The sequence below is a fragment of the Hippopotamus amphibius genome, chromosome 17, assembly GCF_030028045.1.
Source record: "Hippopotamus amphibius kiboko isolate mHipAmp2 chromosome 17, mHipAmp2.hap2, whole genome shotgun sequence".
Classification (NCBI taxonomy): domain Eukaryota; kingdom Metazoa; phylum Chordata; class Mammalia; order Artiodactyla; family Hippopotamidae; genus Hippopotamus; species Hippopotamus amphibius.
Window position 1 is genome coordinate 47,960,084 of NC_080202.1, and position 17,723 is coordinate 47,977,806.

At 52.9% G+C, this 17,723-nt stretch overlaps 1 protein-coding gene across 6 annotated transcripts in view; it reads left to right on the forward strand.

The window, feature by feature from the left end:
- Window positions 1-17,723, forward strand: part of ERN1 (endoplasmic reticulum to nucleus signaling 1) — an 83,648-nt gene that overhangs the window by 52,596 nt on the left and 13,329 nt on the right. For all 6 annotated transcript variants that reach the window (XM_057714650.1, XM_057714649.1, XM_057714646.1 and 3 more), the window contains 10 exons: window positions 3,137-3,238; window positions 4,095-4,356; window positions 5,602-5,680; window positions 6,770-6,935; window positions 10,354-10,472; window positions 12,898-13,089; window positions 15,131-15,398; window positions 16,115-16,205; window positions 16,482-16,671; window positions 17,461-17,560. In XM_057714650.1, coding sequence (XP_057570633.1) covers window positions 3,137-3,238; window positions 4,095-4,356; window positions 5,602-5,680; window positions 6,770-6,935; window positions 10,354-10,472; window positions 12,898-13,089; window positions 15,131-15,398; window positions 16,115-16,205; window positions 16,482-16,671; window positions 17,461-17,560 — 1,569 coding nt within the window. The remainder of the gene's footprint in view (window positions 1-3,136; window positions 3,239-4,094; window positions 4,357-5,601; window positions 5,681-6,769; window positions 6,936-10,353; window positions 10,473-12,897; window positions 13,090-15,130; window positions 15,399-16,114; window positions 16,206-16,481; window positions 16,672-17,460; window positions 17,561-17,723) is intronic.

The following is a 17,723-nucleotide window of genomic DNA, read 5'->3' on the forward strand; positions in this document are numbered from 1 at the left end:
GGCTGCTCAGAAGGCTCTGTCTCTGTAAAGCCGCTCCCCACCTCATGCCCCGCCCTCCACTGCCCGGGGATGCAGCTCTCCATCCTCTGCACACACAGCCACTCACACCGCCCATCGGGGCCCTTTCCAGGCATCAGCAGCGCCCTGATCACCACACCACTTCCCACCTCCTCCCCCTCCAGCCTCCTCCTCAGCACTCCTTGCTGCGTGTTTCTAAATCCTATTTGCGTCTTCTGTCTCCCCTGCTGGACTCTCGGGTTCCTGAGGGCAGGACTTGGTTTTGTTCACCTGCCGAGTCTCCACACCTGGCACACTGCTGACACGTAGCAGGTGCTCAGAGGCTGCAGCGAGTGGGTGGGTGGTGGGTGGCCTTTTCCTCCAGGGATCTGACTCATTTCACGTGTGCAGCCCTTACCTGTACCACTACTCCATAAAAACTGTGGAACAGATAGCTAAAATAGAGCCAAAAGGACAAGTGAGCAAGAAAACATTTAGAATGAAAAAATTACACCAAAACCTAGCATGAATTCATTACAACTGAGCACTGAACTTAGGTCTAAGCATTCAGGTAGCCAAGGCTTTTTAAGAAAAAGAGACAGAACCCTTCTTCAAATGCTGTGGAAAACAGTGCTTTTCTGAAAATGAATGAGGCTAATCTTGGGCCCTAGAGGCTGACTGGGCTCTCCTGTAATCACAGGGGAGGGTCTCTATTAAACTGCAGGACTCTCCACTCATCCCCCCCCTCCCCCCCGTAAATATCAGATATTCCAGCTGCAGTGACCACTTAGGGTTTGTTTGTTTGTTTTTACTGTTTCTATCAAGTAAAGCCTTACAGTGGTTCCACCTTCACCAGGTAGAATTGGGGCGTCTGAGGGAGTTGGGCTGTGCTCTGGCACCGGGTGGAGTGTGCATGGGGGCGTATAATGCGATCTGTTGTTTCCATCATCCGTCTCTGCGTAACAGACCACCCTAACTTAGCGACTTCCGGCCCCAGCATTTTACTGCTCACAATTCCATGGGCTCAGCAGGGATGGGTGGCCCTCACTCCACAGGCTGTTGGCTGGGCTCACTCACGTGTCTGGGGCCTTGGTTTAGCTCCACGCAGAGAGCCTGGACTCCTTTAGGTGGCGGCTGGGTTCTCCTCTTGAGTAAAAGTGGATGTTACAATGCCTCTAAGGCCTGGGCTCAGAAGTCCTGGAATTTCACTTCCACTGAAGTCTGTTGGTCAGTGCAAGTCATGGGGCCAGCCCAGAATCAAGGGGAGGGGGAAGGGACCCAGCCTCTAAGTGGGAAGACTCACACATACGACACAGGGATGGGGAGCATTGGTGGCGGCGGTCTTTTCAGACCTTGCACCACAGTCCTCCCTCTGGTTGCAATAGTTCACAACCCTCCCACATGGAGAATATACTCCCCCCTTCCCAAGACTCCCCAAGTCCAAGACTCCCCAAGTCCAGCCACAGCATGGGTTCAAAACCCAGCGGCTTGTGATCTGCATCAGGTCTGGCAGTGGGCGAGGCTCCTCCTGATCTGGAGACCTGTGAGTTAAAGACACACGTGCCTCCCCTCGCCTCCCCTCGCCTCCCCTCGCCTCCCCTCGCCTCCCCTCCACATACAGTGGTGACACAGATAGGAGAGCTGCAGTAAACGTTCCCATTCAACAGGGGAGGGAAAGGAAGCACGGGGCAGTCACTGGTCCTTAGTGATTCTGGAGGCCGGCCAGACACAGGTTTTCGGGTTCCCCTACCCTGAAGGCAGGGACGTTTCCTGGATCAGGGCCCAGTCTTGGCCTCTGGGATTGGTTCCCCAGTATATTGTTCTCAGCAGCCTGGTCCTTCCCTCCGAGAAGTCCTTTTTTTTTTTTTTTTGGGCACACGGGCTTAGTTGCTCCGCGGCATGTGGGATCTTCCTGGAGCTGGGATCGAACCGTGACCTCTGCATTGGCAGGCGGATTCTTAACCACTGCGCCACCTAGGAAGCCCCAGTCCTTTCTTTCCTTTAGGAAATGGTTAGGGTTTTATAGCTTTCTCAGCCTGTTCCTTGTCCATAGAAAGTTAGGGATAAACAGAACTTTTTTTGTTTTTTTTTTCCCCATTTTTGACTGTCTCTGGTTTTTTTGGTCTGCACTGATATTACTCCTTTAAAAATCTTGTGGGCTTCCCATGTGTCAAATCATAGTCTGCTCCATGAGATGTGAAGCCATATGCACAGATCTCTCCACTCTAAGGCACAGGACAATGCTCTTAGAGTTCTGAGAACCCTCTTACCTGACAGAGGGTCTGTGAAGCACCACCTTAAGTATTTGTGAGGCCTCTAAGAAGGGTCTTACAGCCTCATCTTTGATTTGATCTTGATCCGAAGCCATTTTTACTGGTAGCCCCTGAACTTGACCTTTGCCCTAAGACCATCTCTTACATTGAGAATCTTTTCTAGCGGGAGCGTCAGTCCTGGACCCTCTGTGTTTCCTCGGGATTCAGCTTGAGAACTGAACGGTTTCTTCTTTAGCTTATCTGCCTTGTGTCATTCCATACACAGTTAAGAGAAACCATTTAGCGCCTTCTGCAGCCAGCCTGGAAATCTCCTTAGCCAGACCCACCAGTTCATTAGGTGCTTTCTATTTTCCAAGTTACTGCAAGAAGTCGTCTTACTAACTGTGTCACCACTACCTAACCTGGGTCATCATTTCCAGTTCCAGCAGCAGTTTCCTTGCTGCTCTCCCAGCCCCCTTCTGCCGCCTGGTCCCAAAGCCACTGCCGCATAGTCTAGGTTTTTGATAGGGCACCATCCCCCATCTGGGTACCAATTTCTCATATCAGCTATTGTGATACTGTATAATAAACCACCCAAAAACTTAAGTGGCTTAAAACAACATCGGGACATTGCTCATGATTCTGTGAGTCTTGGGTTCAAGGGCACGGCGTGGGCAGCCTGTCTCTGCACCACGTGCTGTTAGCCGTGTTTGCTGATGCATCAGGGACTTCAGTCCTCCTCCATGTGGCCTGTCTCTCCCCACACAGCGGCATGGACTTTCTTACACATCATTTAGGGAGGATTCGTCTGCTGTAATTTAGATGAGGTCAGTACCTCCACGGGTGCCGTGGCCCCTCCGGGTAACAGGCTGGTGTGTGTTCCCCAGAGTACACCATCACCATGTACGACACCAAAACCCGAGAGCTCCGGTGGAACGCCACCTACTTTGACTACGCGGCCACGCTGCCCGAGGACGACGGGGAATACAGTAAGTCCCCCCAGTGGCTCGGTGAGGTCGGGCAGGTACTTGTGACCTGTGGGGAAATGCTGGCTCCAAAAAACTGGATTTCCTTTTAAGACACTCTTGGTCACCAGGTTCTGGACTTTCCACGGACTTGTAGTAAATACTTCAGCAGTCAGTGTTGAAGGCAGGGGCCTGGGTGAGACGTGCGGAGGGAACCCGGGTAAAATGGTGGCAAGGTTAGCCTGAGAGGAGGGAGGACACACTTTGCTGAGTCCCTCTGTGTCACAGAAGGAATTGACTGCAAGCCCATGGGAAGCAGAAGCAGAATTACACATCGGCTTGCGACATTAACAACACCCTCCCCAACTGTGGCTCGTCCCCAAGTTACGTCTCTAGTAAACGTCCCCCCAACTCAGATGAAGACTAAAAGCCAGTGTTGCCATCTTAACAGTGTTAGCTGAAAGTCTGACAGATCTGTCTGTGGCCACACATGGGCAGTGTCAGTGGTCAGCCCTAACTTTCAGCTTGATCAGTAGTCTGAAATGATGGCTGTAAAATGCTGGATTCATAGGCTCTCCATCACTTCCTTTCTCCTCGGTATTTACTCCCACTAATTGACCCGAATGCTATTACCAAGTGAAGAAAGAACATTACCAGATGAGGGGGTGGCCCTGTCTTAATGTTTATACACCAGGCAGCGCTCAGTGACTTGCTCTCACAGGGCCTGAGTGAGTTCATTCGAGTTGCTTGGGGGCCATCTGAGAACACTCCAGAAGGCTTGTTTCCTCTAGCTGAGGGGCTGCAGCTTGCCAGGGGAGTAGAGGATGTGGTCGCAAGCTGGGGTGAGACGCGACACGCCGTGCTTATCTGATCTGTACAGAAATGTCCCACTTTGTGTCCAATGGCGATGGGCTGGTGGTAACCGTGGACAGTGAATCCGGGGACGTCCTGTGGATCCAGAACTACGCGTCCCCCGTGGTGGCTTTTTACATCTGGCAGCGGGAGGGCCTGCGGAAGGTGATGCACGTCAATGTCGCTGTGGAGACCCTGCGCTACCTGACCTTCATGTCGGGGGAGGTGGGGCGCATCACCAAGTGGAAGTACCCGTTCCCCAAGGAGACGGAGGCCAAGAGCAAGCTGACGTGAGTCGGGGACTCGGGGCGGAAGGGGGCGGCTGTGGCCCTGGCGGCAGCAGCGTGCAGTACTGTGCGCTGGGCACCAGGGCTCGGGGCGGGCATGCCTGAGCTGTGGGGAATATAAAGAGCCAAGAATGGCTTGTTCTGAAACCTCAGAATCTAAGAACTGGGTACCCCTGGGTGCTTCCGATTCTTGACTATTAAATAAATTTAAAATATGGGTGGGGACAGGAAAGAGGCTGCCAGCATAACTATAGCGCAATTGGGATCTGTCTTGGGTGGTGGGAATACGAGAGAAGTATTTAGTTTTTAACTTTCAGTTATTTTCTAAAATTTTATTGTAAGTTGTATTTGCTTTAAAAATCAGGAGAAAAGTGTGAGGGTGTGTGGCTAAGACTCAGCAGGCTCCTGTTCTCCATCCCCACCTGGGAATAGCCTGTAACTCGGTCACTTAGCCTTGCCGAGCCTCGGTTTCCCCTGTTGCCGAGCTGTGAGGATCAAGTGAGCGTGAAATGTTCTCTGAATTTCCAGCACTGTTCAAATGTAAGGTGGTTTGTTGAGAGAGGTTTAGAGAATGGGGTAGGTGACCCACCCCAGACTGGCTGTGGATAGTAACCAGCGGGGTCTGGCTGAGCAGCCGATGACAGCCAGGGACAAAGCCAGAGCCCCTCCCCTCCTCGATGCCCCAGCCAGGGATGGGCCACCCACCGGAAGCCTACCCCGGTTTGGAATTTCCTGCGCATCCCCTTTGCTTCAGGCATCCAGATAAGAGCAGTTGACTTTCTCAGGGATTCTGTAAAATCTCTAGAATTTTTAGGAATCACAAGACGTTATGGTGGGGATTCAGGTGGCACCTCAGTTGTCAAAGCGCGCTTGCCGGTTGAGCCGTCTTGGAGGCTGTGCGGTGGTTGCAAGCCTTCAGTCTCTCCCGGGTGACCGTTGGTCCCTTCTGCGGGCTGTGGTGGGGATGGGCTGGTGCAGCCCTGCCATCTGCAGATGAGGAAACCCCGGCTGGCAGGCAGGTGGCCTGTGCACGCTTCGAAGATATCAGTGACAGTGGGGCCTGCAGTCCGCTCTCCTGGTTCCCAGGGAAGTAACTTGCCTCACACCCCCATGGCTCAGAGAGCTCGGGGCTTAATGTGCTTCCTCCTAGGGGTGGTATTTGGGACTGTAATTCTCTCCAAAAAGCCCCCTTTTGTGGGGTCCTGAAATTAAATGACAGTGGGATGCATGTATCTGTTTGTCTCCTAGGCCCACCCTGTATGTGGGGAAATACTCTACCAGCCTCTACGCGTCCCCCTCAATGGTACACGAGGGGGTTGCTGTTGTGGTAAGTCCACTTTCTGGGGTGGAGGTGGGGGGGCTCACAGATGCAGCTTCCGAAACACTCCCGTTCGATTTTAGCAAAGAATGATTGAATTATATATAATGTCCTGTTAGCGAAGGACGCAAGACACAGATCTTAAATCCTCAAACACAATTTCTATGTGTACCACGTCCTGTCAGCACTTCATGAGGAGAGATGCGTGACTGAAGCAGCCTCCTAGACGCCCAGCTGGGGTTCACGGCCCCCCTCGGGCCAGCCCCGCAGCGCAGTCTGCCACGGCTGGTGTCTCTGGGGCTGCACTGTCCATCTTCTCCCTGCGTTCCAGGAGGGCCCTTGTGCAGGCTGCACCTCACACTTCAGATGCTCTCCTGTCTTCCTTTTCGCTCCTCTAGTCCCGTCCATCCTGTCGTGACCCGTCCAGCCTCTTGGGACCTCGCCATGTTGCCTCAGGCACCCCGTCTCTGAGTGTCTGAGGCATCAACGGGCCCGGCCGCCGTTTTGGTTCTTACGGCGGTGTTTGAACTGTTTGGTTGGCATCTTCCCAGCGAGTTGGTCAGCTGCTCCCGCGATAGGGCAGCGCCTGCCTGGGTGCAGCGGTGCCCGACCCGCGCCGGGCTCGCGGCTGGAGCTTTCCCACCCTGGTCACTTGTATCGTGTGAACTCCTTCACTTATATCTGCTTCTCACAGTAGCCTCTTGAAATTCCACAGACACCCTTCCTGCCCAGTTCCCAGATGTAAGAATTTAAAGAGATGTCCACATTTAAAAAGACATCCAGGGGAATTCCCTGGTGGTCCGGTGGTTAGGACTCCGTGCTTTTACTGCCCTGGGCCTGGGTTCAATCCCTGGTTGGGGAACTGAGATCCCAGAAGCCTTGAGCCATGGCCAAAAAAAAAAAAAAAAAGTCATCCAAATTTTAAAAGGCACCATTGCAGCATCCTCACATCCTGAGGGAGGGGGCTGCTCCCGCCCAGTCTTGGGGCCTCTGAGTCCCACTCTGCCTTCCCTTCCCTGCACTGGGACCACGTGCTTAGGGCAGGGACACTGCTGTCCGCACGGGCGCCCTCAGCCTCACTCCAGTCTGTCTTCACAGCCCCGGGGCAGCACCCTTCCTTTGCTGGAAGGACCCCAGACCGACGGTGTCACCATAGGGGACAAAGGGGAGTGTGTGATCACGCCCAGCACGGACCTGAAGTTCGACCCCGGGCTCAAAGGGAAGAGCAAGCTCAACTACCTGCGCAACTACTGGCTGCTGATTGGTAAGAGCTGCCCCGGGGCCCCGGTGACCCCGTGCTGCCTCCTGGTGGCCAAGAGCCAACACTGCTGCTTACGGTCCTCAGCTCCGCTCTGCGCTCAGTTCATGTCCAAGTTGGTCTTTCAGACCTTGGAATATTTCACCTCCAAGGAAAATAAACAGGCTAGCTGTGTTACCAAGTCAGTTCTCAAAAATCGTTTCACTTATGTTCCAGAACTGCAGTCTGAATAGTGCAGTCTTTGTGCAGGGATCTGTCACGTGTCCCTGACGGACCAGGCATGCAGCATTCTAGAGTATTCCCTTATTCCTCGCAGGGACCCTGTGCAAGGTTGCACCCTCGTTACCCTCATGTAGAGTTAAGGAAACAGGCGGCTTCTGTGGAAGAAGTCACTTGGGAGTGGGTGTGGGCGTGGGCAGGAGGGGCTGGGGAAGGAGAGGGCGGAAGACCCCGGAGGGACCGAGGGTGGAGAAGACGTGGAGGCTGGAGTCGGGTGCAGAAGTCCCGGGTGCGTGGGGCGGTCCCTTTTTCCTTCTCTTCCATTTCTGCCGCCACAGCTGATGGCCCTGGAGTTGGAAGCCCCTGTCCGCCACAGAGATAAGAAGCTGAGGTGACACCCAAAGGCAGTGAGTGTGACAGATGAAGGCAGATTTGACAGGAGCTGGGTCTCTGGCAAGTGTCCCAAGTCATTAGAGCAGGATGGCGTCGTCTTGACCAGATTTGCCCTTCCTGTGTGGCGCCCCCTCCCTGATTCTGCTGCCTCCCAGCCCCAGAGGTGGGAGGGGTGGGGACGCAGCCCCGTGGGGGTCCCGGAGCTTTTGCCTCCCCATCCTCTCTCCCGGTGCTCGTGCTGACTGGGACCACGGCAGAGAGAAGTCCGGCCTGGGGGCGCCAGGAAATGGGTGGGGGGCAGCCTGGGAGACTGCAGGGCCCGGGAGGCAGCCAGGCACTGGCACCTGGACAGGGGTGTGTAACTGGGCGTCCCAGGGAGGAAACTGGATGTCCTGGAGCCCGATCAGTCCCTTCCTAGTCGTCCAGGCCTTGTTGTTCTTTGTTCAACCTGACTCCTTGTAGCCATTTTTCTTCTGGTTATTATTTTTACCAAATAATGGGCAAAGGAGATAACAAGATAATTCTACGCTTTTTTGAACAGAAGTAGTTTGGAAGGCATGCGTGAATGGGCCCAGAGTGTAGGAAAAAAAGGAACTCATGGGCAGAGGCTGTTAAAATAACAGGGCCACTTAGTTTTACATAGCAGTTAAAGGGTACGTTGACTGTCTACCAGTGGTTAAGAAGTGAAAAATTTATTGGAAACCAAGGAAATGTGTGAGACCATAAAAGATCCAGAAGAAAGTCTTCATGGCTCCTTTGCAAAATGATATCCTCTTAAAAGGGAAAGGTCGTCCAAGTAAGAAAACTGAGAAGCCCAACAAAGTGTAAAGAAGTAGTTAGGGGTGCACCCCACAGTTCCAAAGGCCCTTTTCAGAAACTCCAAAGCTGGTCATTTGTAAGTGAAGTAGTAGGACTGCATGACAATCTTTGTGTAGACGGAGGGTCACAAGTGAAAGGATATGCTCGTTTATGTCCACATATGTCCTTTGATTTGCTGTTTGTGGAAGGCATTAAGGATACCCCCACACTCACATTAATCTTGAAAATAAAACAGCTACTCCTGGCTTGAGCGGTGTGGTCTGTGGGTCGCCCCAGAGCAGTGGCCCTAACCTAGGGTTCTCTCCGCTTTACCTGGGAGCTAGACACGCGTGACCCCTGGAGCTCCTGATCCAGGAGGTTCGGGGCAGGGCCTGTGCTTTCGGCCCTGGAGCCTGGACGTAACTGGATGATGACAGATACATCACTAAGACCAGGTTCTGTTTGTACAGAAACATTTCAGGATCTCACAATTATGTTTGTAACACAGCCACTTCAGAGTGCACTCCGTGATACTGCTGAAGACCCCGCTACGGGGGAGGCCTGTGTACAAGAACCACAGGAGGAAGAGGGGACTCGGGCTAATCCCTTCCGACGCAGTCTGTTGGGAGGTGTCCTGCCAAGGGACAGGACTGGGAGCTCTGAGAGCAGTGGACAGGGCGCCACAGTACAGGATAGCGTGTACCCATTGCTCTTAGCACGACGGTCTCCTGTTAGTGAGCCTCAGAGGTACCTGGAGGGACTCCAGATCAGATCCCTGGGCCCCACCGGCAAGTCCGAGTCAGAGGTCTGAAGCCAGTTCAGGAAATCCTGCCGTCTCAGCGTTCTTTGGAAGACAAGGGGAGCTTGGTGGTGGCTCAAAACAAACTTGGGCTTCCCTTGACAAAGAGTGTCGCAGTGTAGATAGAGAACTGACCTAATTTCTCCAGATGAAAAATGTACGTAGCTTAGACTAGTTCTTGTTTGTTTTTGTCTTGGAAATACATACCATACAATCCCTGATAGGTCTGGGAGAACGGAGGACAGATCACAGGGTGAGATTGGAATTGGGGCAAGATCTGATTGCCCTGAGAGACCAGAGAAGAAAGCCGTCAGGGTGCTGAGAGCCCAGCTTGAGAGAGTGACTGGCTCTTCTGGGAGGTGGGTGGAGTTGTTTAACTTCAGAGCTGAAGAGATTGTCCAGCCACATCAAGTCTCATTCCTTATTTTATTCAGCTCTTTCCCTCGTATGGTAATTTGCACACAATAGATGCTCAATAAACGTGTAACAAGGACTTCCCTGGCGGTCCAGTGGTTAAGACTCTGAACTTCCACTGCAGGGGGCACGGGTTCAGCCACTGTTTGGGGAAGTAAGATCCCACATGCCACAAGGCGCAGCCAAAAAACAAAACAAAACGCAAAAAAAAATTTAAAAAAAAAGCTGTAATGAATGCATATTAGGCGGCGTTGAAATAGTTGTGTGGGGAAGAGTGAAGGAACACAGAGGGACCCGGGGCCCCAGTCCATCCAGCAAACGTGCTATCTCCTGAAGAGGGAAGCTCGGGCTTAGGTAGTGGGAGTAGAGCTCCACCTGAGAGATCTAAACACCAGGCTGGGGACTTGGTACCCTTTGTGGAGTGATGTGACGGGGTCAGCGTTGAAGGAAGACCTCCTTGAGCTTTTAGTGACGCTTCCAAGCGTATGGCCTCCATCAGGGATTATCCGCACCAGCCTTGCTCTGAACGTGCCCCGGAGGCACCGACCCCTCTTGCGACAAGGACACCTCTTTGCTCCCTGTTGTGAGGTTCAGAATACTGCACTCACGCCATCGAGGAATAAAAGTTCTGTCCTGATGGAATCCCTCTGGTCACCGCCTCCCACTTCCTCTCACTTTACACACATGAGCTGCTGCATCGTGGGCCCCTCACTGGGTAGCGGCTGTTGCCTGGGCTTAGCATCGAGTGTGACCACCACGTGGGGAAACTGTTCTCTTTAGAGGCTGTGCTTCCTCTCACAGGACACCACGAAACCCCACTGTCTGCGTCTACCAAGATGCTGGAGAGATTCCCCAACAATCTGCCTAAACACCGGGAGAATGTGATTCCTGCCGACTCAGAGAAGAAGAGCTTTGAGGAGGTGAGTGGGGAAGTGGACAGTCAGTCGCCGGCCCCTTGTGTCAGGTGCTGGGGGATAAGGCACTTGTCCTGCCTTTAGAGCCTGCAGTCCACTCAGGAGGCCTGGAATCCACAGCAAACCAAGTGCTGAGGACTGTTGGGGGGGAAGGGGGCTTCTGGGGAGGCCATGGGAGAGGCAGGGGGCATTGGAGGGGAGCACGGCAGAGGTAAAGGCCTGGAGAGGGGCTGACCCTGCACGTCCAGCTCTGGGGCTGAGGAGACAGCCTGACCGCATCCAAGGATGCCCGGTGAGGAGCAGGGGGAGATGGGATCACATGGCTACAGGGGAACCGTGGTCCAAGCTGGGCAGTGAGTGAAGAGCCGATGAAGAGAGCAGGTTGGGAGACTGAAGTTTTCTGAAGCCCAGGCGTGGACTGCTGCAAGTGACCTGCTTTGGCCGCTCAGTGTGTCAGGGACCCAGGGCACCTGCAGAATGGGTGTGGGGTGGTGGGGAGACCCTGGCCCAGGCCACCCTCCTGAGCCGTGGGAGACAGAGTGTGCTGTCAAGGTCTCAGCTAGAGGCAGACAGCCAGCCAGACTAGGATGATTCGAGGGGAGTTTTCATTCACACCGTGGGCAGTCCCAGGGTTCTCTGAGCGTACGTGGGCCTGAAGCCAGTGGGGAGGGAGTGGATCCGGCCCCAGACCAGGAGCCTGGAGCGTCAGGTGAGGCCCTCGGCAGCCCCGCAGAACTTCAGCTCTATCTCATCTGCTGGTGTCTCATGGGAAACCAGGGGGCAGGGAGACCATCGCTCTGCCCACGTGGGCAGCCTTCCGGGGCACAGAGCAGGTGGGGAGGCTGGAGGGTGGCTCTGCAGGAGGGTGGAAGTGGGAGCCCGGGGGATGGGTTGGGGGTCTGACCATCCGGGCTTGCAACTCCGGGAGCCCTGCGGTGGGGGGGCCTGTGACTGAGAAGGGGCTGTGGGCAGTGTAAGAGGAGGAGGGGAGTGGTTGGCTGATGTGGGGGCTGTGGTCGTGTCAGATTCACACCAGAAGCGGGGAGGGTTGGGGGGGACGGAATTGGGAGATTGGGATACCAAATTGTACACTCTAAATATATGCAGTTTATTGTGTGTTAACTGTATCTCAATAAAAGTTCTTTAAAAAAAATTCAGACCAGAGATTTAGATTTTATCCAGAGAGAAAGGGAAAGAAAACCACATGGACGCTGAAGATTCTGGGGTGCGCTGAGTTGCCCCTCATCTCCGGAGGTAGCCAGATTGGAGACAGCATTGGTGCCGTGAAGTCTTGATCTGATTTTGCTCTGATTAAAGCCAAGCATATTTGTTATTAAACACTTAGAAAATAAAAGTGTAAAGAAGAAAATTAAACAATACCCTTCATCTAACACCCAGAGATGGCTGTAGTTGAGATTTTCCTATTTAATCATTTAATCTTGAACAGAGTCCTTTAAAAGTCCATTAAAATACTCTGAGGTGCGTTTATCTGGTAGTAAGACTAACTTTTTAAAACAAACCCACGAGCAGATAAAACCGAATGAGCGTTGTCTCTGGTCACGTGCTTAGGGAACGTTCCTCAGCTGCCACCAGCCACGCCACCCACACCCCGCCACGCACGGGAGGGGTCACAGTGTGGCGGGAGGGAGGGCACTGTGGGTCAGTCTGGGGGGTGAGAGCTCTGGGTGTGTGGGATGCCAAGGAGGCTGTGTGTCCATTTCATCAAACAAATGATCTTGGCACACCTGGAGCAGTAGATGTTCGAGAACAAATCAATGCATTTTCCTTGACATCCTAGAGGTTCTGAGGGGCTTCGGCAGACGCACCACTTTATCTGAGTTGATTTGGGGCTTTAACAAAGGGTTCTGATACTTTTTAAAAACTTTGAAAAAAAGTGGACTGCTTGAATAAATGATTTTGTGTTTGGAGTCGCACTGAAAGTTTACAAGCAACGTAAGAAAGCGGCTTTATTACTTTATAGCTGTGTGTGTGTGCATGTGGTGTGTGTGTATGTGTGGTTTTCCTTTTAATGTGAAATGCTATTACCAGATTGACTACCAGCCTTCTGCCAGACTTGTTACCTATGATTCAGAGTTCCCCCAAACATCACATCATACCATCAAGGGATGTTTTTGCCTTTAATAAGGATTTTCGAAAGAATATAGAATCTGAAGGCACTTTCAAAAATATTTCTCTAAGAACCGTTTTTGAATAACGATACCATCACTGCAATAGTACGTGGCCTCTCAAGGTAGAGGCTTTGAAAAAGGCAGCAGTTACCTGGTTTTGTGGTCTTTGGGTGGGCTTTAAAAAAATCCAGCACATTTCACAGCATAGTCCTTCCTCAAAAATAGCCATTGCCTCTCTTGTTTGGCTAATGTATATCTGGCTAGAAATTTTGCAGTGATGTCGCCACTCTCTCCCATGCAAGGTTATCGACCTGGTTGACCAGACTTCAGAAAACGCACCTACCGCGGTGTCTCCGGACGTGGAAGAGAAGTTCGATCATGCCCCCGCCAAGCCCGAGGCCCCTGTGGACTCCATGCTCAAGGACATGGCCACCATCATCCTGAGCACCTTCCTGCTGGTCGGCTGGGTGGCCTTCATCATCACCTACCCCCTGGTAAAGCTCCGCCCCTTCCCTGTCCCCTCCCACGTGCTTCTGAACCTCAGCCCATTACCTGATGTCAGTGAGGTCCAGACAAAGGCGGCAAACAAACAAACACATTTCTTTTCCGACTTAAAAAGTCAATATTGGCTTATCTTCAAAAACATTGTAGTTAAAGAGACACTCGCTTCTCAGGGAAGGACAGTTTTGTACCTACATTTTATCAGTTTGACTGCAAAAACTAATTTGGACACCTTGCTTGCAGACCATTTTAAATACTTAACTGTATTTTCTTTTTTAAGACCATGCATATAGATGAAAATCTGTCAAACTTTCCTCCCTTAAAAACTGCCTGTTAGGGACTTCCCTGGCAGTCCAGTGGTTAAGACTCAGCCTTCCAGTGCAGGGGTGTGGATTTGATCCCTATTTGGGAAGCTAAGATCCCACATGCCTTGTGAAGCTAAGATCCCACATGCCTGGCAGCCAAAAACCCAAAACATAAAACAGAAGCAATATTGTAGCAACTTAAATAAAGACTTTAAAGATGGTCCACATTAAAAAAAAAAATCTAAAAAAAACCCAAACTGCATGTTAGAGATAACAAATGGAGTGAAAAAGGTGGCATGGTTATTCCTTCAACTTTCTAGTTGGAAATAAGTGGCTAAAATTGTGTAGTTGATCTTTTTAAAAGGAAAAAAATAAATAAAATTATGTAGTTGAGTAGGTTGTGGGTTGGGTAAAATATTCTGAACAAATACTGTGGGGTTTTTTTTTTTTTTGGCCTCGCTCCATGACTTGCGGGATCTTATTCCCTGACCAGGGATTGAACCTGGGGTCCTCAGCAGTGAAAGTGCAGAGTCCTAACAACTGGACCACCAGGGAATTCCCTGAAGGAATATTCTTTTGTTTTTTTCATCAAGATGCTTAGAGCATTCCAAAAGCTCACATCCCCATGGAGGAAGGAGAATGATTGGCCCTTCATGGCACTTTCCATTTGTCAAAATATGTCCACCTACATTGTTTTATTTTTCTTATCTCACCCAGTTCTTATTCCTATCTATTTCCTACCCACAAAGAAAGAAACTAGACTCTGGGAAGTTAAATAATTTTCCCAAGGTAACTCAACTAGTAGATGGAATTTCCAGGATTGCAACCCAAGTTGAAAGAGAGAGAGAGCGAGATCTCTAGAAAACTCCCAGGGGGATGTTGGCTACACACCCGTCCCTGCAGTCTCCTTCCCACGCATGGGGTAGTAGTTAGTAATCACAGGTCACCGCTGCTTCAAACTGATGGAATGTCCAGAATAAAGGGGAGGCGTGTGGGGTGCGGGGAAGGCAGCGTGATGAAGTGGGAGTGGGACCTCGGCCAGGCTCCCCGTGTTTCAGCCCCGCTCTGCCACGTCCCGGCCATGTGGCTGTGGGTGGATGGCCGGGAGGCTCCGAGCCCCAGTGGCGTCCCTGCCTCTGCGCTGCTGGTGACCTGTGTACCCACGTCCGCCAGTTGCACAGCCACGGTACACAGCAAGCCCGGGTCTTCCCTGTGTCCACCATGCTCTCAACCACCTGGTACCCATTCTTCCTGTTTGGTTTCACTCTTGCAACAATTCCCAGACTTTCATGGATTTTTTTTTTTTGGCTATACCACGTGGCGTGGGGGGTGTTAGTTCCCCGATGAGGGGTTGAACCCGTGCCCTTGGCAGTGAAAGTGCAGAGTCCTAACCACTGGACCGCCACAGAACTCCCCTAGAATTGTAGAATTGAATGGAAGCCCCTCCATCTGGCCTAGCCCTCCACCTACTGAGGAATCCCTCCTCCGTGGCCCCTGCCGGGCCCCTCCAGTTGGGGGATAGGTGTACTGGGAAGTCTGACTGGCAGGAAGAGCTCCAGTCTTGACCGGATTCCGCCCCCGCGGGCTTCTCACTGGCCTCGTCCTGCCCCGTGGGGTCACCTCGACTGTGCTCGCTTCCACTGCCACCACAGACAGCCTGTCCTGTCCCTCACGCCTGTTCGCAGGTGCGCACAGCTGCACCAGGCCAGGTGTGTGTTTCTCTCCGCAGAGCATCCGGCAGCAGCGGCAGCTCCAGCACCAGCAGTTCCAGAAGGAACTGGAGAAGATCCAGCTCCTGCAGCAGCAGCAGCTGCCCTTCCACCCCCCTGGAGACGTGGCTCAGGACGTCGAGCTCCTGGACTTGTCCGGCCCGTGCTCGGAGAGCTCGGCCACCAGCAGCCCCAGCACGACCCCCAGAGCCTCCAACCACTCAGTCCACTCCAACGGCTCCGTCTCCAGGGCTGGCGCCAGCCCCTTCCCAGAACAGGACGACGAGGGTAAAGCCAGTTGCCGTTTCAGTGCTGTCTACCCTTCCCAGGGGTCTCCACGGATTACGACGTGCTGTTCCCGAGGCTTCACGGAGGTCTCACCCCCTCCCTCGCACTCTGGGGGCTGGGCTTCTGCCCCATCCCGCAGCCTCTCACCCACAGAGGGCCTCCTGAGGGCCACCAGGGCCCTCCCTTCCTCTTGCTGAGAATCGCTGCTGACCAGAGGTACACTGGCCGTCTGGTTCGAGAGCATCCCCGAGGCCGGCCAGTGGCCACGTGTAAAAGCACAGCTGTTGACCCACTTTCATTCAGGAGGTGGGCTCAGGCCAGCTGTCAGGGCCAGTATTCTTAGGGGATTGACACAGAACCAGTGCAGGAGACCTGAGTCCTGGAGACTCTGCTGCTGGTCTCTCCGTTTCACGGGTCCCCCGTCACTACCTGAGTGTTTTGGATGGAGACCTTTAGGTGGATCTGTAGAGAAGCCCTCTCTTCAGGCTTCCCTCCTCACAGTCATTAATGTAAAGGCAGGAACAGAGGGCAGGGTGGGGGAGGAAGTGGCCCTGGGTGTGACTGGGGAGAGGACCCAGTGGCTCCTGGTTACCGGGTCCCTGGGGCCATAGAGCCTCTGAAATCCTCAACCCTTAACCTGAGCTCAGGAAGCTCATGGCCACTCTAGCCTCAAGGTGGCTTAGGCTGTGTTTATCCTTTTTCCTGTTTTGTCCCAGGTGAGGAAATCAGCATGGTGATGGTTGGAAAAATCTCATTCTGTCCGAAGGACGTCCTCGGCCATGGAGCTGAGGGCACAATTGTGTACCGGTGAGTGGCCTGGAGAGCCCTGAGCCTTCACCACCTCACCTGGGTACTCCCGTCGGCTCCAGGTGCTCAGCGGGGTCCCTGCGGTGACCAGATGGAAGAGTTCCCCTGGGGAAGGAAGAGATGGCCACCATGGGGCCACCAGGTGGTTGGTCAGGGCCCCCTGGGCTGGGAGGCCGTCAAGACGGCCGCTGCATCAGGTGGAAGGGGCCCCATGGGCCCAGGGCTTTGCACAGCCCACTTGCCCCTCCACACCCAACCCCGCTCCTCATCCTGCAGGGGCATGTTTGACAACCGCGACGTGGCCGTCAAGAGGATCCTCCCCGAGTGTTTTAGTTTCGCAGACCGTGAGGTCCAGCTGCTGCGAGAGTCAGATGAGCACCCGAACGTGATCCGTTACTTCTGTACGGAGAGGGACCGGCAGTTCCAGTACATCGCCATCGAGCTGTGTGCGGCCACCCTGCAGGAGGTGGGCGCCCCGGGTCACTGATGGCTCTGCCGGCGCCACCGCAGCCTCCCTCTCCCAGCAGCTCATGCCGGGTTTTAGGGACTGCCAGTTTCTTTATTTTTTAAATTTCTTTTTATTAACTTTATTGAAGTTACAATACAACGTATTCATTTTAAATGTACGGTTTGATACATGCTGACAAGGGTATGTATCCGTTTAACCACAAACAGTGGAAATGTAGATTTCCCTCTCACCAGCTTTGGTTGTGTGGTCCCCTCAGTCCTGGGGGAGTCTGTGGTTGCAGTTGTCACCTCTGTCCCTCTTGGCCCCCAGGAAACCTGGTCAGTCCTTCCTCCCATCGCTGGTCAGGCTGGTGCAGGCTAGGAGGATGCTGGTTGATGACTCGGTCATGAAGGTCATCCCTCCAACCCCTTTTTGCTCAGTTTCCAGGCTGTGAAACTATTTCAGAATCATTTGGCTTCATTGCAGGCTTACCTGTATGAGGCAGTGAACTTGGGTTTCTTACCCTGTCATCATCTCATTATAAAGCTGGAGCTTTGTTTGCTTGTTTAAACCAGCCTATGACTTCAGGAGAAAGTCTGCTGGAAAATACAGATTTGGACAGAGAATATTGTCAGTAAAACTTCCCATTTCTTAAAATATGATCAAAGAAAAAGAACTGACCCAATACCAGATGTTAATTAAAGCAAAAACCTAAAATTGAATCACTTAAAAAAGAGAGAGAAGGTGTGCTGAGGGGCTGAGTCCCGAGGGCCCTGTACAGTGACCCAGTCTTCATGTCTCTTGCAGTATGTGGAACAGAAGGACTTTGCCCACCTCGGCCTGGAGCCCATCACCTTGCTGCAGCAGACCACCTCAGGCCTGGCCCACCTGCACTCCCTCAACATCGGTGAGAGGCCTCCCCTTCCCGGGCAGGGTGACAGCTTGCTCAGGTGGGCCTCGCCTCTGGCGAAGCTCTTTGCTACATCGCCGGTGTCCCAGGTGTCTAAGAACATGAGGACTTACACATTTGAGAAGTAGAACCTTTACAGGCAGCAGCGGATCCATTGGGA